This window comes from Trifolium pratense, linkage group LG7, assembly GCF_020283565.1.
Source record: "Trifolium pratense cultivar HEN17-A07 linkage group LG7, ARS_RC_1.1, whole genome shotgun sequence".
NCBI classification, from domain to species: Eukaryota; Viridiplantae; Streptophyta; class Magnoliopsida; order Fabales; family Fabaceae; genus Trifolium; species Trifolium pratense.
This window is the reverse complement of record NC_060065.1, coordinates 13,233,287-13,258,237: the sequence shown is the minus strand read 5'-3', so window position 1 is coordinate 13,258,237 and position 24,951 is coordinate 13,233,287. Positions and strand designations below refer to the sequence as shown.

Below are 24,951 nucleotides of genomic sequence, written 5' to 3'. Positions count from 1 at the left end.
ACTCTTTGTAAAGTTACTCGTTTGATATAGTGGAACGGAGGGGCTGCTCTCTCCCCCAGACTAGGTCATTATTGGACCGAACTGGGTAAACAAATATTGTGTTCTTTCTTCTCCTTTATCTTGTTTATCGTTTATTATTATTATTGCTTATTCCGCTTAATTATTTGGTTGCCGTTCTATTGCTCCACACATCAAGTTATTCATTGGTGTGATTTTAAGACGAATTCACAACAATTGGCGCCCACCGTGGGGCAATCGGAACAATTTGAAGTGAGCACCATGGGTTCTAAGTAGGATATCGAGGGACTTTCCAAAAGCAATTTGGAATTGTGGAAAGTGATGATGGAAGCAATTTTAATGTTCGGGATGATGGGTAAAACATGGAGTGTTGTTATCCGGTGCCTCGAAGATAAAAGGTTAATGGAGATCGCGAAGAAGGTCGGCCTGGAGAGGCGGTGGTAATAATACTCGACATCAGCCTGGAGAGGCGGTGCTAAGAATACTCGGGTTACTTCTGAAACAACAACTTTATTATTATGTAGAGGTGCTAGTGGAAGTTGAGAACCGGTGGAGTATTTGGGTCATGGACTTTTGATGCTCCTATCACATGTGGTCAAAGAATGAATACTTTGAGACTCTAGAGCTAGTTGAAGGTGGAGTCGTTCATCTTGAAGACGGAAAGCTTGAAGGTTCAAGGTATGAGTTCAGTTTGTCTTACGAAGTTTGACAATCATTAGTTTCTTTACACGATGTGAGGTATGTTCCTATACTTAGATGCAAAGATAGTTGGTCATGCATCTATAACTAGCGGTGATTCTCATAATGTGGTTGAGTTGTGGGACTTCGGGTGGACCTGTTAGTGACATGTGTTTAGTTGGACTAGTGAACAAGGTTTACTAGGTGTTGAACTGAACTAGAATTGTTGGAGACTAACAATAGCTTGAAGTATGTTTCAGATGAGTTGAATAGGTCTTGCGTGTTACAAGGTGGAGATCATGGTGGGTATACTTTGGTGGAAACTCAGTTTGAGGTGGAGTCTTCCAATAGTGGTAGACAGTCAACATTAGCTCTTACCTATCTAATCGTAGATATGGAGGAGAGTGGTATTGTTGAACCAAAGGGGATGACCATGGAGACCTTGTGGATTATGTTTCAATTGTGGCTGAAGAAGTGCAAGACCTTGAGAGGATCTTCAGGGAGGCAATTGAAAGCAACAGGTGATCAGACTTGGTAACTTGTGAGACTACTGGAGGTAGTTGGATACAAGGAGAGTTTGATGTTGCAGCTTGTGGAACCACCTAAAATTCCAAGGTTGGTTTGGAGCCAAGCAAAACTTCGAGAGTACGGAAGGCATTCCGGGGTCGAAGAGTGGTGAAGGCTTGTAGGGCTATCGCAAAAATCCATGGATAGTCAGAGGCAAGCGATTCTTCAGGAGGACGGAAAAGGCACAATCCGGGGGCTGAAGAGGGATGGTGGAGCTTGTTGAGCTATCTAAAATTCCGATGATAGTTGGGAGCAAGCGTTTCTTCAGGGAGGTACGAAGTTGACCACTTCGGAGTCTGAAGAGAGTGCGGTGAATCATGTGGGGCTACCTAAAATCCTATGGTAGTGGGATGCAAGATCTTCATGAGAGCGGAAGGCATTCCGAGGATGAAGAAGGAGGTACGATCTGGTGATCTTGAATAGAAGATTCAAGATGGAGAGAGCAGCACGGTGGTTGATATGGGATCACCATCGATTTAAAGGCAAGGTGGAGAATTGTTGGATATGCCTTGAAATCTCAGTTACAAGAAGTCAGAAAAATCTTTGTTGAATCTTTTTGCATCTTTGATGTTTTGAAGATTTTTTGGGAAAAAAATATATTTTCTTGGAAGATACTTTGACTTGGATTTGTTTTATTTTAAAACAGATTTGTTACTAATTTTTTGGCATATTATTTTTCTATAAATAGGGAGTGCTTTATTCATAGAAAAATTGAGAGAGAGAGAGAGAGAGAGAAAGGGAGCAACAATGTAGAGGCAATGATTAGGGTTTGCCACCACACAAGGGCTAGGGTTTTAGAGAGGAAATAAAGTTTTCTCTTGGTATAACTCTAGGGTGGGAGAACTATCTTTGTGGTACACCTTGGGAAACACTTATCAAATTGAGTCTCTTGGCCACGGGAAGAGATTCGGGATTTGGGTAGAATTAGGATTAATTCTTGTAACCCAATTGGGAATTTCTTTGTAAAGTTACTCGTTTGATATAGTGGAACGGAGGGGCTGCTCTCTCCCCCAGACTAGGTCATTATTGGACCGAACTGGGTAAACAAATTATCGTGTTCTTTCTTCTCCTTTATCTTTTATCGGTTATTATTATTATTGCTTATTCCGCTTAATTATTGGTTGTCGTTCTATTGCTTCACACATCAAGTTCTTTATTGGTGTGATTTTATGATGAATTCACAACAATTGGCGCCCACCGTGGGGCAAAACAAGAGAATAGGCATATATTTTTCTATAAATAGGGATCACTTTATTCATAGAAAAATTGAGAGAGAGAAAGAGAGCAACTCAAGAGAATAGAGATGTAGAGGCAAGGATTAGGGTTTGCCACCACACAAGGGCTAGGGTTTTAGAGAGAAAAAAAGGTTTTCTCTTGGTATAACTCTAGGGTGGGAGAACTATCTTTGTGGTACACCTTGGGAAACACTTATCAAATTGAGTCTCTTGGCCACGGGAAGAGATTCGGGATTTGGGTAGAATTAGGATTAATTCTTGTAACTCAATTGGAACTCTTTGTAAAGTTACTCGTTTGATAAGTGTTTCCCAAGGTGTACCACAAAGATAGTTCGCCCACCCTAGAGTTGTACCAAGAGAAAACTCTTTTTCCTCTCTAAAACCCTAGCCCTTGTGTGGTGGCAAACCCTAATCTTTGCCTCTACATCTCTACTCTTTTTCCTCACTCTCTCTCAATTTTTCTATGAATAAAGTGATCCCTATTTATAGAAAAATATATGCCAAAAAACTAGTAACAAATCTATTTTAAAATAAAACAAATCCAAGTCAGAATACCCTCCAAGAAAAGATTTTTCCCAAAAAAAACAACAAAACAACACATGCTGTCAAAACGCGCTGCGCCTGGGCGCCAGCTCCCACACCTGGGCGTGAGAAGGCAGATTTGATCCCAGTTCTGCACGCCTGGGCGCCAGCTCCCACGCCTGGGCGTGAGCAGGCAGAATCTCCCAAAAACATGATTTTCTGACTTCTTGTTACCGAGATTTCAAGGCATATCCAACAATTCTCCACCTTGCCTTTAAATCGATGGTGATCCCATCAACCAGCGTGCTGCTCTCTCCATCTTGAATCTTCTATTCAAGATCACCGGATTGTACCTCCCTCTTCATCCTCGGAATGCCTTCCGCTCTCATGAAGATCTTGCATCCCACTACCATAGGATTTTAGGTAGCCCCACAAGATTCACCGCACCCTCTTCAGACTCCGAAGTGGTCAACTTCGTACCTCCCTGAAGAAACGCTTGCTCCCAACTATCATCGGAATTTTAGATAGCTCAACAAGCTCCACCATCCCTCTTCAGCCCCCGGATTGTGCCTTTTCCGTCCTCCTGAAGAATCGCTTGCCTCCGACTATCCATGGATTTTGCGATAGCCCTACAAGCCTTCACCACTCTTCGACCCCGGAATGCCTTCCGTACTCTCGAAGTTTTGCTTGGCTCCAAACCAACCTTGGAATTTTAGGTGGTTCCACAAGCTGCAACATCAAACTCTCCTTGTATCCAACTACCTCCAGCAGTCTCACAAGTTACCAAGTCTGATCACCTGTTGCTTTCAATTGCCTCCCTGAAGATCCTCGCAAGGTGGAGAATGGTTGGATATGCCTTGAAATCTCGGTAACAAGAAGTCAGAAAATCATGTTTTTGCTAGACTATACTCAAACTTGATTTTTGATAACAATACAATATAACAAACTACGTGGAAGTGTAAGCTTTAAATCACTTCTCCGGAAAATCAACTTTGTTTATAACACATGACAGCATAATCAAAACTACTAGAAATGAAAGTTCTGTTTTTGTTACACATTAACTAAAGAAACGCAAGATATTTTAATTGAATGAAAAAGTCTTTCCACAAACAAAACAGGGTGAAATTGCTATCTACAGATCAGTTAAACATTTGGTCGTATAACATATGCTACAAGTTCCAACATCTAGAGGCCATATGCTACAATTCTATTTACTGTAAGAAACAAAGAACTGATTTCAATGAATTGAATCAATCCACTGATTGACCTATACATATAGTTTCTTTCATTTTTGTTGAAACTCAAATAGTATATTAATTCATAACACTAACTTGATGAGTGTGCCCGAGCCCGACCACCATTTCTTTAGCACCAATTGCTTGCAGTGTTTCCTCAATAATGAATGGGACACACCTGAATATTGTGTTATTGAGTTATAATATAATTTAATAAATATCTCACAAATAAGTTAAATAATGTTGTAATTAAGACAAAAACACATGTAAACTAATATATTTTGGGAACATTAATAAAAAGTAAATGGAGTCACAAAGCTAGTCTTCAGGGAACTAACCATATCTCTATCACGTTTCTATATTAACTCCACATCATACTAATTACAGAATATACTAATTTATTGCTATTCCACTCTCTTGACTCCTTTGACCCCCCAATATATTTTAGATTACAATTCTAGCTTACATTGCAGCATGTAATAATTTATTTGCTAAGGTTGTTTTCCATTCCCCTGGCAACTAGAGACCAAAAATCCAAACTGAGCCTGATCTAACAATGATGTGCCAAACTTTCAACTTTCACGTGAACTCAATTTAAAAGCAGGGTATATAATGAAACTACATGGTATTCAAATTACTTAAACTTTTTAGAAAATTTTATTTTTTTCAAATTACTTGATAATTTATGTTATATTTTGTTTATTATGCCCTTCTTATTTTAAATTTTTTTTTTACTAAACTTTTTTGTATCTACAATATATAAAAAGAAGATATGTATGAAATTCCCAATTTGCCTCCTTTTCATTTTTTGACACATAATCAATTCAGGGTTATTTTGTGTCTTTATAAAAAAATGTTAGTAGAAAAATGTTAAAAGATTTCTCAGTCAACATGATTTGAACCCTTACATTTACCACTAAGCCATGTAAATTAATTTGTTATATTTTTGGAATCAACATATAATCAATATGAGTTAAATGCTCAATTGTAACCACAAAACTCTACTTTATTTGTTACTTCTCCCACGCTTTTTTTCTTTTTTATTTGAAAATCCAATTTTTTTGTATGTAACCCAAATTGAAATTACCTCACTTTATAAAAAATCAATTTTTTTATTAAATAAAAATCAATTATTAACTGGGCAACGATATATCCTATACACCATCATTTTCAAGGGTATTTTGTATCATATTTGAAAGTTAATAACTAATTTCAATATTTTAATATTTTTCTTTAGGTGGTTACTTCCATTTTAATATTTTAATATTTTTTGTCATATATTTATACTCATATATTACGATAGCCTAATTTTTGTATGATTTATGCATACCTATGTGTTTTACTCAAATTAATAAGTTTGTCTGTTCTTTTTATAATAACATCTATGGGACCTATATTTATACTCATATATTAAGAATCTACAATATATAAAAAGAAGATACGTATGAAATTCCCAATTTGCCTCCTTTTCATTTTTTGACACATAATCAATTCAGAGTTATTTTGTGTCTTTATCAAAAAAAGTTAGTAGAAAAATGTTAAAAGATTTCTCAGTCAGCATGATTTGAACCCTTACATTTACCACTAAGCCATGTAAATTAATTTGTTATATTTTTGGAATCAACATATAATCAATATGAGTTAAATGTTCAATTGTAACCACAAAACTCTACTTTATTTGTTACTTCTCCCACGCTTTTTTTCTTTTTATTTGAAAATCCAATTTTTTTGTATGTAACCCAAATTGAAATTATCTCACTTTATGAAAAATCAATTTTTTTATTAAATAAAAATCAATTATTAACTGGCAACGATATATCCTATATACACCATCATTTTCAAGGGTATTTTATATCATATTTGAAAGTTAATAACTAATTTCAATATTTTAATATTTTTCTTTAGGTGGTTACTTTCAATTTAATATTTTAATATTTTTTGTCATATATTTATACCCATATATTACGATAGCCTAATTTTTGTATGATTTATGCATGACCTATGTGTTTGTCTGTTCTTTTATAATAACATCTGTGGGACCTATATTTATACTCATATATTAAGAATTTTGAATGAAACAAAACAATGAAAACCTGAATTTGGACTTCAATTCATGAAGAGTTTCTTCGCGATGAAGTCGGAGGTTAACCTACGAGTGTTGAAATATAATAAGCACATATACTCAAATATTCAAACACTAACTAACACGAAATCCATCCAAAATCCAATAAAATCACAACCCCAACCAATTCAGGTCCAATTAACATCACAATACAATTCAATTGAAAACATAATCAATCAACCGACGACAAATCAAAATCAATTGCCATAACAAATCGGAATAATGGAAACAAATCGGATCGGATCTAAAACAAAAGAGGTAACAAAATTGATACGAGAGAGACCTGAAGAACAAGCAGCATAACTGGCCTCGAAGAGGTGGAATCCAGAGCTTCTTCTTCCAATACGAAAACCTAATTCTCTCTCGAGTCAGCGATGAAGAAATGATTCAGATGCGAGAGGAAGCTATTCTGAGATATGTGAGGAAGCGATTGTCACGACCCAAACTTCTATCGTGACCGGCGCACGAACTAAGACTAGTCCGGCAAGCCTAATGACAAATTTATCAAATAAGAATCAAGAAAGTTCCAAAGTGACATTTTTCTTCAAAGTAATATTGACTAAAATTTCGATAGGCTGTAATTGCAACGTTTCCAAAAAAACTCAAAATAAAACCTGATTTATAGCATACATCATCGGCCAGAGTTTCAAGAAACACATGTTTTTAAATTCATACATCCCAACTGAAATTTAAAACCTTGGCTGGAACCCATATATACTTCAAATAATTTGTTGTGAATTCGTCTTAAAATCACACCAATGAATAACTTGATGTGTGGAGCAATAGAACGACAACCAATAATTAAGCGGAATAAGCAATAATAATAATAACCGATAAAAGATAAAGGAGAAGAAAGAACACGATATTTGTTTACCCAGTTCGGTCCAATAATGACCTAGTCTGGGGGAGAGAGCAGCCCCTCCGTTCCACTATATCAAACGAGTAACTTTACAAAGAGTTCCAATTGAGTTACAAGAATTAATCCTAATTCTACCCAAATCCCGAATCTCTTCCCGTGGCCAAGAGACTTAATTTGATAAGTGTTTCCCAAGGTGTAATCAATCCCCTTTGCCCAACCCTAGAGTTATACCAAGAGACAACCCCTCTTGTTTCTCTCTAAAACCCTAGCCTTGTGTCGGCGGCAAATCCTAATTGATTCCCTACATCTCTACTCTCTTGATTTTTCTATGAATAAAGTGATCCCTATTTATAGAAAAATATATGCCAAAAAATTAGTAACAAATCTATTTTAAAATAAAACAAATCCAAGTCAAAGTGGCCTCCAAGGAAATATATATTTTTTTTTCACAAAAATATATTTTTCCACAAAAAATATATTCTTTCACAAAATATATTTTTTCCAACTTTTTGTTACCGAGATTTCAAGGCATATCCAACATAATTAAGTCACTAGGTTTGGTCCAGTGATGAGGGGTCTGAGTAATACGCTATAGGTACTGGATTCGATCCATAGCTCAATGTAAAACAAAAAAAAAACTTCCAATAAACTATCGGTGACTTTCATCGGTTGAAATTTTTGACTCTGCAATTTAACATGCTTTTGGGACGCATACCTCAAATAATTCCAAACATGTCTTCACTTTAAATAATAGCTTTATTTCGTAACAACTTTGCAGGTTCATCTAGTTCTAGATTTGAATAATATGTATCATATCAGTTATATTTATTTTCTACTGATTGGGATTTTAAAATTTCAATATACAGGATTTATCCCTCAATCCATCGGTATTTTTCCTCGGTTGAAACTTTTGTATCTGCATGCTAACCGGTTGTCTGGACTTATTCCTCAAACAATTTCAAACTTGTCTTCACTTGAAGAGATATACTTAAAGAATAATTACTTTTCAGGTATTTTAACTCTATTATGCTTCATTTTTGTGATATTTCTTTGTTTACTGTATTACTAATTGTGATTCTTGAATTTCAAGAATATAATTCTTTTCGTCCCACAATAAGTGTAGCCTATTTGATGGTTTTATATAGATTTAAAAAATATAAATAAAAGATAGAGAACTATGATTTTATAAATTATTTTAGAGTATCCTTAATATATTAAAACAAAAAACATGTTTACCACCTAAAGTAATACATGTGCCGCCCAACTCAACCAACTCTTCAGCTCCCCTACAATTTCACCTTCTATCTTTTTCTTTTTCTTTTTTATTTTATTTTCTTTTCCAATCTTTAAGTGATTAATGATTTAACTTAAAGTAAAATAAGTTTGGGTTAAATGTATTTTTATTCTCTATAAAATTACAAAATTTTAAGTTTAGTCCTAAAAAAAAAATTATTAACTCTTAGTCCCTATTTTTATTTTAGTCTTAATTGCATATTTAGTCCCTTATGTTTATTTTATGTTTCAATTTGGTTCCTTATGTTTACAAATTTTCAAGTTAGTTCCTTATGCTATTGATGTCAACATAAGTTCTTCCTTTTCATTAAATTTTGAGATAATTTTTTCTAACTTTTCGCTAAATTTTGAGTTAATTTTTTTTAAAACTTCCAAATAGTACCCTTCTAAGTTGTCTGCGTACGCAAATCTATTAGGAATGTAAACGATTTAAACAAAAATTTGACTAAAAGGACCAACTTGAAACTTTTTAAATATAAGAGACCAAATTGAAACATAAAATAAACACAAGCGACCAAATATGCATTTAAACCTTTATTTTATTTTGATTAATTTTTGGGACTAAAAGTATAATTTTTTGTAAAAAATTTTCAAAATTTGTATTGTTCTTATAAACTATAATACTATGAAGGATTAGAATTACTATTAAAATTTAATATGGACTAAATTACGTAATTTTGTATAGGGATTGAAAACATATTTAACCCAATAAATTTTTTGTCTTAAATATCTCAAAATTTGTTTTCAGTATCTATAAATTTTTTTAACAAGTTTAATTTGGTGTTTCAAATATTTTTCGTCAAGACTTTTGGTCTTAAAATATTTTTCGTCACGACTTTTGGTCCTTACTTTTTAGTCAACTTATGCATGACATTCGAAATTTAGAATTTTTTGCGGTCATATTTAGTACATTATAAAAATATAAAACTTAATTTTTTTTAACAAGTGATGAATTAAATATGAATTTTAAAATTTTTGTCACTTAACAAATCATATTTAATTCTTCTTTTTAACAAATAATCTAAATTTTTAAGGGAGAAAGTTTTACAATATCAAAGAAATTATATCAAAATAGCAAAGGATCAGTTTGTAGAAAAAGATAACATATGACGATCAAAAGAAAATTATACAGGAGAGAATGTTTCTTTTCAAGGGTCATACCACACATTGTTGATCTCCATAATTGCTTCTAATTTAATAATTTGATAGTTTGCTTGAAATAATGTTGATCTCCATTATTTTACAACTTAGTTAGATTTGTTATTAGGTTTTATACTTCCCTTCTCTATATGTATCTCTTTTGCAAAATTTTAAATTTTTTTAACAAGAGATAAATTAAATATGAAGTTTTTTTAATCTTTTTCCACATATAAATTCATAAATAATTCATTTAATGTTAAAAAAAATTAAATTTTTTTCAGAGATGTTCTTATAATAATATTATAAACATGGATACAAAAAATCATTCAAAAATATGAAAGTATACAAGAGTTTGATTAAAAGTAAGGACCAAAACGAATCATTGAATTAGGAGAACATGAATTTCGATTTCTGAGAGTAACATTTTTTAATAAAATGTTATTTATATTACGGTCGAACTCTAAATTACCAAATTTCTTCTCCTAAAAAACGGAGATTAAGAACAAAAAAATTGCCACCAATCTATTAACTTATTGAACATTATTTTTTTAATCCATAAACCATATGATTAGGATCTTCATAACTAGACTATTTTGAAATAAAAATATTATTTACAAATTCATAAATTTATAATTTCTATAAAAATAATAAACATATATTTGTAAAAAAAAATTTATAATATCTATGCATTGCCCCATGCATCGCACGGGTAGAAGTACTAGTATATTATAATTGTGTAAACTAAAATTACCGCGCTTCCTGTTAAAAGAAATGAAGTTATGGTTCGTAGTATATAGCATAAGCGTTTATGATGATAAGTGTTTATAAAAAATGTTTATTCCATTTGTATATTCTATATTTTCAAAATATAAAAAATGTTTTTTAATAAAGATTTACAATCTCTGGTGCTAGAAAGTCAAAAGTGTCGAATATAAACGGCATAAATGAAGGTGTGAAAACACAAGAAGGGGGGGTTGAATTGTGTTTTAGTCAAGTTTAAAACTTTTTAAAGTTCTTAACTTAACTACAACAGCAGCGGATAAATAACACAATAAAACAAGTTAAGAGAGAGAGAGAGATCACACAAGCAATTTATACTGGTTCCTCTCACAAAACGAGAGTAGTCCAGTCCCCTTGCACTTCCAAGGGATTTCACTATAATCACACAAGATTACAACTGCTCAAGCACACAAGCAAGAGACTTCTCAACAATGCTCAAGCACACAAGCTTAAGACTTCACACTTAAGCACACAAGCTTAAGTTACCTCAAGTACTAGATATAATAAAGTAATGGAAAGTATACAACAGCTCTTAGTCAGAACCTAGAAGAACAAATACTAAATATTTGAACTAAAAGTGCAACAACACAGTTCAGAGGTTCAGAGCTTTGTATGAGGAATTCAGAGTTTGTTTGTACGTGATAATAATCCTTGATCAATAATTGTGTATACAACTGATTCCTTTAGTATATATACGACTAGAAAAAAGTCGTTGCAAAGAAGACCGTTGAAGTAGATAATCTTTTGTCTTCAAGCAGCCTGTCTTGATGCAGTTTGGTTGTATCCAAAACTAAGTAAGAGTTTCAGGTACTTTGACTACTGCAGAGAAGACTTTCCTTATTCAGCTAACACAACTGATGACCCACGTTCTCAAAAGAGGACAGACAGAAGGAGATTAGCTGTTCTGATCAGGCTTGAAAGGTCCTTTTCTTCATTGGTAGAAGAGTTGACTTGCAAAAGAGAATCTTTACAAACTTCAAGAAGATCATCAGAGTTTGATGAAGCTAAGACCTTAAGAAGTTCTGAAGACTTTATCGTCTGAAGTCTACAACTTCTGAGTCTCACGATCTTCTGAGCGCTTACAAACTTCTGAAATCCTTATCTTCTGATCATTAATCAGAGCTTAATTGAATCTAAGTCCTGCACACTTAAATTAAATTTTTAGTCCTTCCAATTGTTTATTAATACTTTGTTATCATCAAAACCTTAATAGATTTAGGGGCAAACATTTTTAAATCAATTTTGTTCCAACAATCTCCCCCTTTTTGATGATGACAAACATAAGTATTAATTGACAATTGTTGTTAAATCAACTTATCATGTTTCTCTTAGGTTTGTGAGGTTTGCAAGCTCCCCCTAAGATTGATACTCCTTAAAGCCAAAGCTTTAAGTTTTATCCATGATATTTTAATTTAGTATAAGATTAAGATAATTTGGAATGAAATAAATTTTCATATCTTTCTTCAGAGTGAGAGGTTTGCAAGCTCTCCCCCTAAGTCTCATAAGGCTAAGTTAAAATTGCACTCTTAACTTATCCTTACTTATAAAATTTATTTCAGTTTCAACTAACTTAGTCTCCACATTGAAATACGTAAAACAACTTAAAAGTAACAACTTTTAACTTAACGGATAAAAGCGAGAGCGTGGTTTCAGCTTTGAAACTTATCACTTATCAATTAATGCGTAACTACTCCCCCTTTTGTCATTATCAAAAAGTAAAAAAAATTTATATAACCAAGACCGTGAAAGAAGAAGAGTGGTTGTTACAAAGGTGAATTTATTTCAAAAACAAAAAACAACGCGCTCAAAGGTTTATAAAAGGTGAACGAGTTAACATGCATTCTTCACATAAAAACAAGAATAAACGAGTATATCAAGAAGGATCAAGAAGAATGAGAAGGTTTAGTTCACGTATCGCAGAGTTTCGGAGAAAGAAAGAAGAAGAGAAACGCGAAAAAGATGAGAAAAATAAAGAAGACGACAAGAAACCACAAGATGCTGAGATTATAATCATCTCATCAGATTCTGAAGCTGAAGAGAATGAAGATGATGCTGACTATGTTGAGTTCTTGGCTGGCTATGTTCCAGAAGAAGAACAAGAAGAAGAAGAAGAGCAAAACCCAGATCCCATAGAAATTTCATCAGAGGATGCTGAGGAGAAATCTGAGATTTCTTCTGAGTATTATCCATCTGACTAGGATTAGGTTGTCTTTTTCTTTTTACCAATGTACTCAACATTGTTAGATCATTAATAAAAAATTTCTTTTAAATTCATCTTGTGTTCTTATGTTCTTGTTTATCAAAGAAAAGATTAGCACACAAAAAAATATAACAAACCACATAACTAAGTTAAAAACCAAAATAAAAATTGTTCAGAAGATAAATATCATGAAAGACATAAAGTGCAAAGAATCCTAAGGTTTCTTGAGAAAGGCTAAGAACTGGTCAAATTTGTCATTCAGAGACCCCACGTTGGAAACTAGACCATCCACTTTAGATTCCAAATTGAGGTGAGCTGTCCTTTGCCTTTCCAAACTTTCTTGTTGTTCCCTCAGAGCTTCTTGAAAAATCTGCAGCTGATCTACAACCACAGGTGCTTGATCTTCAACCAAAGGTGTCTTGCCTTTATCAGAGGAGGGTTCACCTTCCTCTGGATAATCAATCATCAGGATATCAGCATCTGGAGCATCCTCTTGGTTCAGCTCAGGGATTTCTTCAGCAAGTCTTGCAGCAGCTTCAGCTAGACGTTCATTCTCAAACCGTTGATCCTCAAGACTCTTGAAAAGCTTAGAATCCACCCAGCATTCCTTAAAAACGGACATGTGCCTCGTAGTAGCAGCAATAGCAGCAAGCTTAGCACGCTCATGCTCTTCATGGTTAAACCCAGTCAGTCGTTTCACACTAGCTCTTGCTAAGCTGTCCTTCAGCAATTGTACCAAATCCAAATCCCGTTGCCCAATCGCAGTCTTGATCTCATCACCCATTGCATCCAGAGCTTTGCAGATTTTAGCCTTAATAAGTGACACCTCCAAATCCACATCAGAGGGACACACGAAAAACCTGTCCTGAATATGGGATAACCTAAGTAAATCATCATACAGCTGATTGGAGAGGTTACCAAAAGGGTCAGAGGATGAGGGTGAGATATTGGGAATGGTAGAGAGTTTTGATGGTTCATTAGCAGGGTTGTTAATGATAACAACTTCTGCTTCTGAAGGGTTAGGGGCACAAGTATGAATGCTTGGTTTAGGATTGGGTTCAGGAGTTGATTCAGAGGAAGAGATGTCAGATGTTGATTCAGGATAAATGTGTTCAGGTGATGGTTCAGGAGATTTGTGTTCAGTGGTTGGTTCAGGAGATTTGTGTGGAGAGGGTTGTTTGGTGGGAGAGGTTTGTTCAGCAGTTGGAACATCTGGTTGAGGTTCAGATGGTGGAATGTCAGGTGATTGCTTTTGTGGTTGAGGTTGAGGTAGATGTGATTTTGGTTTAGGAGGTGAGGAAGATTTGTGGGTTTCATGAGTAAGAGGTTGATTATTGAGAGGGTCAGGGCTGAGGTGTTTTTCGAGTTCAGAAAGTGGGTTATCAGAAGGTGAAATATTGGGAAGAATAGTTCTAAGTGGTTTAGTAAACCCTAATCCAATTTCAGCTTCGTTAAAGATGTACTTAGGAGACTTACCTTTGGGATCAGGAACTTGTTTCTGATGCATCCTAGTACTCAGAGTTTCTTCATCAGACTCAGTTTCTGAATCAGATTGAGATTCAGAAGAGTCACTATCTTCTTCATCATCAACAATAATAGGCTTCTTTGATGAAGTTGCAGCAGCTTTTCCAGACACGTCTTCATGTTTCCTTTTTGTTCTTTGCTCAGCAATAGCTTCTTCTACCTTAACCTTCTTCTGAGCCAGAAGATCTGGTTTTTCTTGTTCAGCTTTCCTCTTAGGTTTCCTCTTAGGATTATACATGTTTACAGGAGCTGGATGGACCATACTCCTATCAACAGTATACCCTTCTTTCCTAAGAACTTCCAGATAATCTTGGATGATGTGCTCAGCATCCATTTCAGAGATTACTGGGTAACCATCCACATACAAGCGATCTTCAAGACTGGCTGTAAATTCTTGTGTAGGTTGAACCAACTTTGATGAGATGATACGCATCTTGGTTAGAAAACTTGCATTCAGAATCTCAGGAGTGAACTTCTTTTCCACAAGTTCTGGATGGAATTTCTTCAGATTCTGAACAACATGACCTTGATAAAGAAGGTCTGAGAGTAATCTTGGATAAACTATGGTTGTTTCCTCTGAGATTTGCTTGAAAAGATTGCTTCACAGATCCTCTCAAAGAAATATTCTCCTAGATTCACTTTCATTCCTTTCAGAAGGAAGAAGATCAAGTGACGATGAGTCCAGGAGATTGTATCAGTACCACCAACTCTTGGACTGATAGCAGCTAGTATGATCTTGAACAGCACTCTGCAGACATCAGTCAAACCCTTGACTTTACCCTTCAGTTTCAGATCTGTACATATCAGAGCCAGAAGATCATCTCTGTACCTTGTGTCCTTCTCAAAAATATCTAACTCTATCCCAGAGTTATCCAAGGCAAGCAAAGCGTTGAAATGAATAGGAGAGAAAGCCAGATTCATACCACAGATATTTGACCTAATCTGTTTTCCAGTGAACTCCAGTAAACCCATTTCTTTCCTAGATTTACCTTTTAAACTAGGATTTCTTTCAATAGCAGCAAGTTCTTCCTGCTTAGCTTCAACCTTATCAAAAACCTTAGCTTTCATCCAGAATTTCTTCAAGAGATCTGGGTAAATAGGACCATTAAGCATGTTGAAGTACTTATCCCAACCTTGAGTGGAGAAGTATCGTTTCACATCGAACCCATTTGCCTTCAAACTATCAAAGTCTATCATCTTCTCAGAGAGAAAGATGAGCTCAGATTCTGGAAACTCCATTTCGTTCCCAACGATTTGAAGATTTCTAAACATGAACGGAGGAATTTTTGTTGTTGAAGAAGATGAAGAACCGGCCATGATGGAGTTTAGGTAAGGGTAGGAACTAATGAGAGAGAAAGAAAATTTTGTTGAAGGTTTAGAGAGAAAAGAAAGTGTAGGTTGTGAAAGTGAGAAGTGTGCAAGTGTATTGTGTAAGTTTTATTTAAATGCACACAGTTAACACGAAAATAGCAAATTTGGGAAGTTACGCTAATTGACAGAAAGTTGAATACCAAAAATCATCATTAACCACCCACTACCTGACACACGTAGACCACGTGCAGAAATTTACTCGGTAACTGCTATTTTAATGGACAACTGTTCAGTAGCGAATACTAAACGTTTCCCACTTAAATAGTTCAGAGCCTCTGAGATATTTAAAATTCTCTATCAGAGTTAAGTACTTCAGAGCTTGTGTTTCAGATGTTCTGAATCATAAGTTCTGATATACATAACCTCTTACACTTTAATTGCCAAAAAAAATTTTCATTCAGAGATTGAAAACATGTTCAGATGTTTCTTTATAAAATCAAATCTTTCAACAGGTAAGGCTTTAGTAAATATGTCAGCCCATTGATTTTCAGTATCAACAAACTTAATATCTATAATGCCTCTCTGAACATAATCTCTGATAAAATGGTGTTTGATTTCAATATGTTTGGCTCTAGAGTGTAAAATAGGATTTTTAGATAAATGAATGGCTGCAGTATTATCACAATATAAAGGAATATTGTGACTCCTTACCTGATAATCTTCTAACTGATATTTTAGCCAGAGTAGTTGTGTGCAACACTTAGCTGCTGAAATGTATTCTGCTTCTGCTGTAGACAAAGCTATAGTAGTTTGTCTCTTACTAGCCCAGGAGATAAGGTTTTCACCAACAAATTGACAATTGCCACTTGTGGATTTTCTTTCAATTTTATCTCCAGCATAGTCAGCATCACAGAATCCATTTAGCACATAATCATTGGATTTCTTATAGAGAAGTCCAAGATTAGTTGTTCCTTTCAGATACCTAAAGATTCTCTTTACAGCAGTAAGATGAGACTCTCTAGGATCTGACTGGAATCTTGCACATAAGCAGACACTGAATAAAATATCTGGTCTAGAGGCTGTCAGATAGAGTAAGGAACCAATCATACCTCTGTAGACCTTTTGATCTACTTTTCCTTCATCTTCTGACTTGCTCATGTTGGTAGTTGAATGCATAGGAGTGTTCATTATCTTGCAGTCATCTAGGTTGAATTTCTTCAGAAGTTCCTTGGTATATTTTGATTGATGAACATAAGTTCCTTCCTTCTTCTGATTGATTTGAATTCCCAGAAAGAATTTCAATTCTCCCATCATGCTCATTTCAAATTCATCCTGCATTATCTTAGAAAAATTCTTGCACAAGGAAGCATTAGTTGAACCAAAGATAATATCATCAACATAAATTTGAATGATTAAAATGTCTTCTTTGGTTGTTTTTCTAAAGAGTGTGCAGTCAACCTTCCCTTTCTCAAAACCCTTTTCAAGAAGGAAATTACTGAGTCTATCATACCAAGCTCTTGGAGCTTGTTTCAGACCATACAGTGATTTTTTCAATTTGAAAACATGTTCTGGGTTTGAGATATCTTCAAAACCAGGAGGTTGCTTAACATACACTTCTTCAGAAATAAAACCATTTAAGAAGGCACTCTTAACATCCATCTGATACAGAGTTATTCCATGATTAACAGCATAAGATAGAAGTAACCTGATTGCTTCAAGTCTAGCAACTGGTGCAAAGGTTTCAGTATAGTCAATCCCCTCTTGCTGACTATAACCTTGCGCAACCAATCTAGCCTTGTTTCTTACCACTTCACCTTGTTCATTCAGCTTGTTTCTGAATACCCATTTTGTTCCAATAATGTTCTTGTGTGAAGGTTTGGGCACTAAAGTCCATACATCATTCCTTTGAAATTGATTCAGCTCTTCTTGCATGGCTACAATCCAAGCATCATCTTTCAGAGCTTCATCAATCTTTGAAGGTTCCATCATTGAGATAAGACCAACTAGAGATTCCTCATTTCTCAGTTGAGATCTTGTCTTCCTTGGACTATCCTTGTTGCCTAAGATCAGTTCCTCTGGATGTGATGATTTGTATTTGAAGGTATTTCTTGGGGGCTCATCATCTTCAGACTCATCAACAGCAAGTTCAGGAGTTGCTTCAGTTCTTTGTTGTTCAGAGTCTGTGGGAACTGTTATGTTCAGAGGTTCTTCAGAGAATGGATGTTCTGAGTAGTTTGGAATATCTGAATACTGATCCTCTGATACCTGAAATCTAGACAAACCTTCCACAAGCTCTGACACTTGGTCAGGCTCTTTGTCATCAAATTTGACATGCATAGTTTCTTCCACAGTATGTGTTTCAGAAATATACAGTCTGTATGCTTTTGAGCGTTCAGAATATCCTATAAAGATACCCTTATAACCTCTAGCATCAAATTTCTTTAGATGGACTTTGTTGTTTAAGATGTAACAAGTACATCCAAACTGATGAAAATAAGAAATGTCAGGCTTTCTTCCTTTGAACAGTTCATAAGCAGTTTTGTTCAATTTAGATCTGATATAGATTCTATTTTGAACATAACATGCTGTGTTTACAGCTTCTGCCCATAAAAATTTTGCTACATTAGTTTCATGCATAATGGTTCTGGCCATTTCTTGTAGAGTTCTATTCTTCCTTTCTACAACCCCATTTTGTTGAGGAGTTCTAGGAGAAGAGAATTCATGCAAGATGCCATATTTTTCACAAAAGTTTTCAAAAGGTTCATTTTCAAATTCTCCACCATGATCACTTCTAACTTTTAAAATAGTGTAGCCTTTTTCATTTTGAATTTGTTTGCAGAAGATGCTAAACTCATCATAAGCTTCATCTTTTGTTCTTAGGAATTTTACCCAAGTCCATCTACTGTAATCATCAACAATTACTAATCCATACTTCTTTCCATTGATAGAGGCAGTGTGAACTAGCCCAAAAAGATCAATGTGAAGAAGTTCCAATGGTCTTGAGGTAGAAACAATGTTCTTAGGTTTAAAAGAAGATTTTGTAATTTTTCCTTTTTGACAAGAACCATAAAGTGTGTTTGAGTGATATTTGATTTTTGGTAAACCTCTGACAAGGTCAAGCTTGCTAAGCTTAGAGATTAACCTCCAGTTAGCATGGCCTAACCTCTTATGCCAGATCCATTTTTCTTCACTCAAGGTCAAAAGACACATCACTTTTTGTTCATTCAAGTCAGAAAGTTTAATTTTATAAACATTGTTCTTTCTCAGACCTTTGAATATAATGGAGTTATCAGATTGTTTAGACACAATACATGATTCCTTATTAAAGACAACTACATAACCATTGTCGCAAAATTGACTTATGCTCAATAAGTTATGTTTGAGTCCATCTACTAACCAAACATCATTAATAGATAGAGAAGAATTACCTACTGTACCTGTACCTATTATCTTTCCTTTTTGATTACCTCCAAAGCCAACAGATCCTCCTTCTTTCATAGTCAGCTTAGAAAATAGTTGTTTGTCACCAGTCATATGCCTTGAACATCCACTATCCAGATACCATGAGTGATTCATGATACTTCTTTGAGTGGCAGGCTGTATGAGAAACAACTTTAATCATTGCGGTAGAACTCTTCATCACAGTTAATGATAAAGTCATCCCAGTATTCTTCCTCTTCATTTTTCAAGTTCTGATTTTTAACTTGAGAACTTGTCAGCCATTTGTCTAGGACATAAGCCCTTCTTCCTTTGCATAGGACTTGTTTCCATACTCTAGGTAGGACATATCCTTTCCTAGTTGGTAAATCTGAATGATACATTATTTCAGCTTTTGGTACCCATCTTCTGGGTCCACGCTTGTTAGTCCACAAATGCTTACTATGTTGTCTAGTGTTAGAGAAAGATATTGGTTTGGAATAATAACCTTTTTGAAACCTTTTCTTTGTTTGAAATCTGTTATTATTCCAGGATTTGAATTGTTTATGATTCCAGGGTTTGTATTTATCACCAATCCCATGTTCTGATTGATTATATCTACTAACTCTAGAATCATAAATAATCTGAGTCCTGTACTTCATCTGAGATTTGGAGTTTGAATTTTTTCTTTTAAAAACTTCTGATTTTTTAGATTGACTAGCTTCAGGTACTGAAGTTCCTTTGGATCCAGAATTTGAAGTCTCAGATGTTGAAGCTTTCAGAACATCTGAACTAATGTTCTCAGGTTCTGAACAACTTCTATCTTCTGAACTTTTCTTTCCAGATCCTGAGGCACTTGGTTCCTCTGAGCTGTCAGCTTCTAAATCGCTCAGATCATCATTGTCATTTTGACCAATACCAGGATTCTTTCCCTCTTCACTTGATGGAACAACATAATAAACCCAAGATTTTCCAACCTTTTTGGCAAAGGTCTTTAGCTTTGAATATGTTCTACCATATTCATAGCCAAGTCTTTCTCCTCTATGTCTCAAAACATTATAAATTCTATTAGCAGCTTTGCTCTTCCCAAGGTTGAGATGCACAAACTGTTGAAGAGCTATTTCCTGCTCATCAATAGGTTTGTGACAAACAGCACAACCCTTTTCAAAGTCATTTACTCTATTCAGAGTTTCTTGATACAGACCTTGAAAATGTTCTGCTTGTTCAGTCAGAGTGTTAAGCTTTTCTTGTAAAACTTTTTGTTTACTTAACACTCTGAGATGTTTCTCAATGACCTTGTTAAGTGCAGTTATAAGTTGAGATTTAGAACAGTTAGAAAATACCTCATCTGTTACTTCTGAATCTGATTCTGATTCATCCTCTGAGTCTGCATCTGAGTCAGTTGAAGCCATCAGGGCTAGATTTGCCTCTTCTTCTTCCTCAACTTCTTCCTCAGTTGATAGCTCTTCAAAAGTAGCCATCAGACTCTTTTTCAATTTGCTCTTGAATTGTTGCTTCTTTGAGCTGTATCTTTTGCTTTTGTCTTTAGCAGACATTTCTGGACAGTCAGCAATAAAGTGTCCTGGCTTCTTACAGTTGAAGCAGTTCTTCTGATCATCCTTTTTGCTGACAAAATTTCTGGAGCTGTTACCTCTGAAATTTCTTTTGTTAAATAAAGCAAACTCATCTTCACCCATTTCCTCCTCTTGACCATCTGCAGAAGATTCCTCTTCAATGTCAAGAAGCTGAGTCTTAAGAGCTTTAGAAGGAGTCCTAGTTGACTGTAAAGCCACAGACTTGGACTTCTTCTTAGCTTCTGAATCAGCATTCAGAACCATCTCATGGCTTCTGAGATTGCTTATCAGAGCCTCAAGACTCAGAGTCTTGAGATTTTGAGCTTCCTCTATTGCAGTGACCTTAGGTCTCCAAGCAATAGGAAGACTTCTCAGAATCTTCTGAACATGGTCATAGGTGGAATAACTTCTCTTAAGAGCTTTAAGACCAGATACAAGGATTTGAAACCTTGTAAACATAGTCTCAATGTTTTCATCTTGTTGCATCGTGAATAGTTCATATTGCCTTATCAAGAGACTAGCCTTAGCCTCTTGAACCTTTTCATTACCATCATAGGTAGCACACATAGAATCAAAGATAGATTTAGCAGTAGACTTGTTCTCTATTCTGACATAATCTTCATGTCTAATAGCACCAACAACAATGTCCTTTACTCTATGATGCTTAGTGTAGGTTTTTAAGTTAGCTGGTGTGAGTAACTTTCTATGCTCAATGGACAATCTTCCATGTTCATTTAAGTTTTCAAAAGTTACTCCCAGCTCAACCAAATCCCACAACTCATGATCAATAGCAGTAATATTGCTATACAGTCTTTCCTTCCACCACTCAAATAATGATGCATCACCATTGAATATAGGGGCTTTCCTATTGCCACTGTGTTCATGTGATTCATTACTTAAGTAGTCAAAACCAAAAGCATTTCTAGGACCACCACCAGCACCACTGGCATCACTGGCTTCACCAGTTGTTCTAGTGCTACTATCGTCTCCTCCAGACATAGTGTTCTCACAAGATCTTTACTGTCTCACTGTTAAGTGAAAGTAACAGACCAGAGCTCTGATACCAATTGAAGGTGTGAAAACACAAGAAGGGGGGGTTGAATTGTGTTTTAGTCAAGTTTAAAACTTTTTAAAGTTCTTAACTTAACTACAACAGCAGCGGATAAATAACACAATAAAACAAGTTAAGAGAGAGAGAGAGAGATCACACAAGCAATTTATACTGGTTCCTCTCACAAAACGAGAGTAGTCCAGTCCCCTTGCACTTCCAAGGGATTTCACTATAATCACACAAGATTACAACTGCTCAAGCACACAAGCAAGAGACTTCTCAACAATGCTCAAGCACACAAGCTTAAGACTTCACACTTAAGCACACAAGCTTAAGTTACCTCAAGTACTAGATATAATAAAGTAATGGAAAGTATACAACAGCTCTTAGTCAGAACCTAGAAGAACAAATACTAAATATTTGAACTAAAAGTGCAACAACACAGTTCAGAGGTTCAGAGCTTTGTATGAGGAATTCAGAGTTTGTTTGTACGTGATAATAATCCTTGATCAATAATTGTGTATACAACTGATTCCTTTAGTATATATACGACTAGAAAAGAGTCGTTGCAAAGAAGACCGTTGAAGTAGATAATCTTTTGTCTTCAAGCAGCCTGTCTTGATGCAGTTTGGTTGTATCCAAAACTAAGTAAGAGTTTCAGGTACTTTGACTACTGCAGAGAAGACTTTCCTTATTCAGCTAACACAACTGATGACCCACGTTCTCAAAAGAGGACAGACAGAAGGAGATTAGCTGTTCTGATCAGGCTTGAAAGGTCCTTTTCTTCATTGGTAGAAGAGTTGACTTGCAAAAGAGAATCTTTACAAACTTCAAGAAGATCATCAGAGTTTGATGAAGCTAAGACCTTAAGAAGTTCTGAAGACTTCATCGTCTGAAGTCTACAACTTCTGAGTCTCACGATCTTCTGAGCGCTTACAAACTTCTGAAATCCTTATCTTCTGATCATTAATCAGAGCTTAATTGAATCTAAGTCCTGCACACTTAAATTAAATTTTTAGTCCTTCCAATTGTTTATTAATACTTTGTTATCATCAAAACCTTAATAGATTTAGGGGCAAACATTTTTAAATCAATTTTGTTCCAACAATAAAAAGTGTTATTTGTCGGAGCATGCTTTTTCATGTTAGGCCATTGATGACGGATCGTCACAATCTCTAATCCATGCCTATTTTAGCAACATTAAATGCATTTTAGTTGGTTTTAAGCAATAAATGTAAGAGAAATCTATTCATAAGCATGATTACTTGTTTTGCAAGAAAACAGGAAAAATTGCAGGAAATTGCTGATTTTCACTACGCTGGGGGCGTAACCCATCACGCGCCGCGTGATGGAGATCACAGGGAGCCAAGTTTTCACCATGATCACGCGCGGCGTGATGCCTGACCACGCGCGGCGTGAAGCTTTGATCAGAATTGGATTGCTCTCTGACTTGATCACGCGCGGCGTAGCACTGACCACGCGCGGTGTGAAGAAAGGAAAGACAACTGCGCCGGGGGCGTGGAGCTATCACGCGCGGCGTGAAGATTGCAGAGTTGAAGATCAGAGACCTCAGATTTGATCACGCGCCGCGTGATACCGTTACACGCGCGGCGTAGTTGAAGGATTTGCAACCACGCGTGGCGTGATAGATCTGGCGCGCGGCGTGGTTGCGATCATTATATAAGGATTCTGCATTTTCTGTTAAAGGGGTTGGAAAATTCTGCAACATTCATCTATTTTCTGATTTTGGAAGCATCAAGATCCAGATCAAGGACTCCACAGGATAGCTCCGAGCACCTCAATAGCATGGATTCTCAAGCCATGAAGTTGAAGCTAGGACGCGAACGAAGCAACATGAGGAGCTAAGCTTCTTTTGGAGGTAGGATCTAGGATAGTCTAGGATGTAGATGAATCATTTGTAATCTGCTATACTGTAAGAATTTACTCTGTTCATGGTGTTGACTTAATGCAAATCGATTCTTAATGCTTTGTAATCCTTCATTAGTGTTATAATGATTTCGAGTTAAGTCACGTGCGAGAGTATTGATTTAATGTCTGAACTGAATTGCATTGAGCACTCGAGTGTTTCCGGTCGAGAGATTGAGACATAGAATGTAGCGAACGATCGACGCGCTTTCTTATCATTCGTTGTAGGTAGCTTACACCCGAGAGATCGGGGGAGTATCGACAACGAATAGAGTGGATTTTGACAAGAGATTGCGATTCACTAATTTGTTGATCTAGTTGTGAACACCTGAGTAGATTCCTATGATATGGTAGATTGCATGTGATTTAGCTATAGACTAGGTGATTCCGATGATTCTACCTCGCTTTTCCACTTATCACAAAGCACATTTTCTAACAATTCATCACTCAACGTACCCCCAATTTATGTGTATTTCTTGCATAATGTTTATGAACACTATTAGACTAGTTTGATCACACAATCCCTGTGGATCGATATTTTATTACTACGTGGCAATTCGTACACTTGCGAAAATTATCCATCAGCCATTTAGATTAAAATTATTGAATAGTACTTCCTCCGTCCCAAAATATAAGAGTCAGTTTGACTAATTCACGTATGTCAACTCACAATTTTGATCACTAATATCTTTAATTCTCTATTAGTAAAAATTATAAAAACTTGATATTTTAAAAATACTCATCAAAACAAATCAAACAAGATCTTATATGATAATATTTATATCTATATATTATTGAAAAAATATGATCAAAGCAAAATAAATGAATAGTATCATTTAGTCAAATGAGCTCTTATATTTTGGGATGGAGGAAGTATATATTTACTCGCCGGCATAAAACACAATTACCACTCTTTTTTTTTTTTGGTACATAAAACACAATTACCACTTTATTAATGACAAATGTGGCTCATAATACTAATGTGTCTCATAATATTAGGTAGTAGAGTTTAATTGATATGCACCAACGGTGTAAAATAGTTTTGCACAATCGTCCAATAAATAAACATTATTTTGTCATGTCATATCAAGAAAGTGGGGTGATGTGACGGAAAACATAGTTGATATTGATTGACAGTGTAAAATTATGTATGTTTAAATTAATATTTTAAAATTTGATTCAGCCATTCAAATTGGAATTTTTTCACCTAACACACAAAAAACAAAAAAAAAAGGGATTTTCTCGAGGTTGATTAGAATTGAATCCTCTCCTTCACCAAAGTCTCCTTCTCTCTCCTTCTCCAAATTTTCATCCTTGGAAAAAATCACTAATATTTTAAAAAAATCACTGATATTAAAGCAATTGCTAGTTTCTGCCATTCTTCCTCCAATCCATTGCATCTTCCTTCTTTGAACATGGTTATTTTTTCTAAGACTCAAAATTGATGTCGCTTTTCTTATACGAGTAATGTCTCTTTGCTTATTACCAACAAGATAATA

At 35.2% G+C, this 24,951-nt stretch overlaps 1 protein-coding gene across 1 annotated transcript in view; it reads left to right on the top strand.

The window, feature by feature from the left end:
• Nucleotides 1-24,951, top strand: part of LOC123897090 (probable LRR receptor-like serine/threonine-protein kinase At3g47570) — a 61,704-nt gene that overhangs the window by 7,760 nt on the left and 28,993 nt on the right. The window contains exon 2 of the mRNA XM_045947588.1: nucleotides 8,103-8,246. Within this exon, the coding sequence (XP_045803544.1) occupies nucleotides 8,103-8,246 (144 nt within the window). The remainder of the gene's footprint in view (nucleotides 1-8,102; nucleotides 8,247-24,951) is intronic.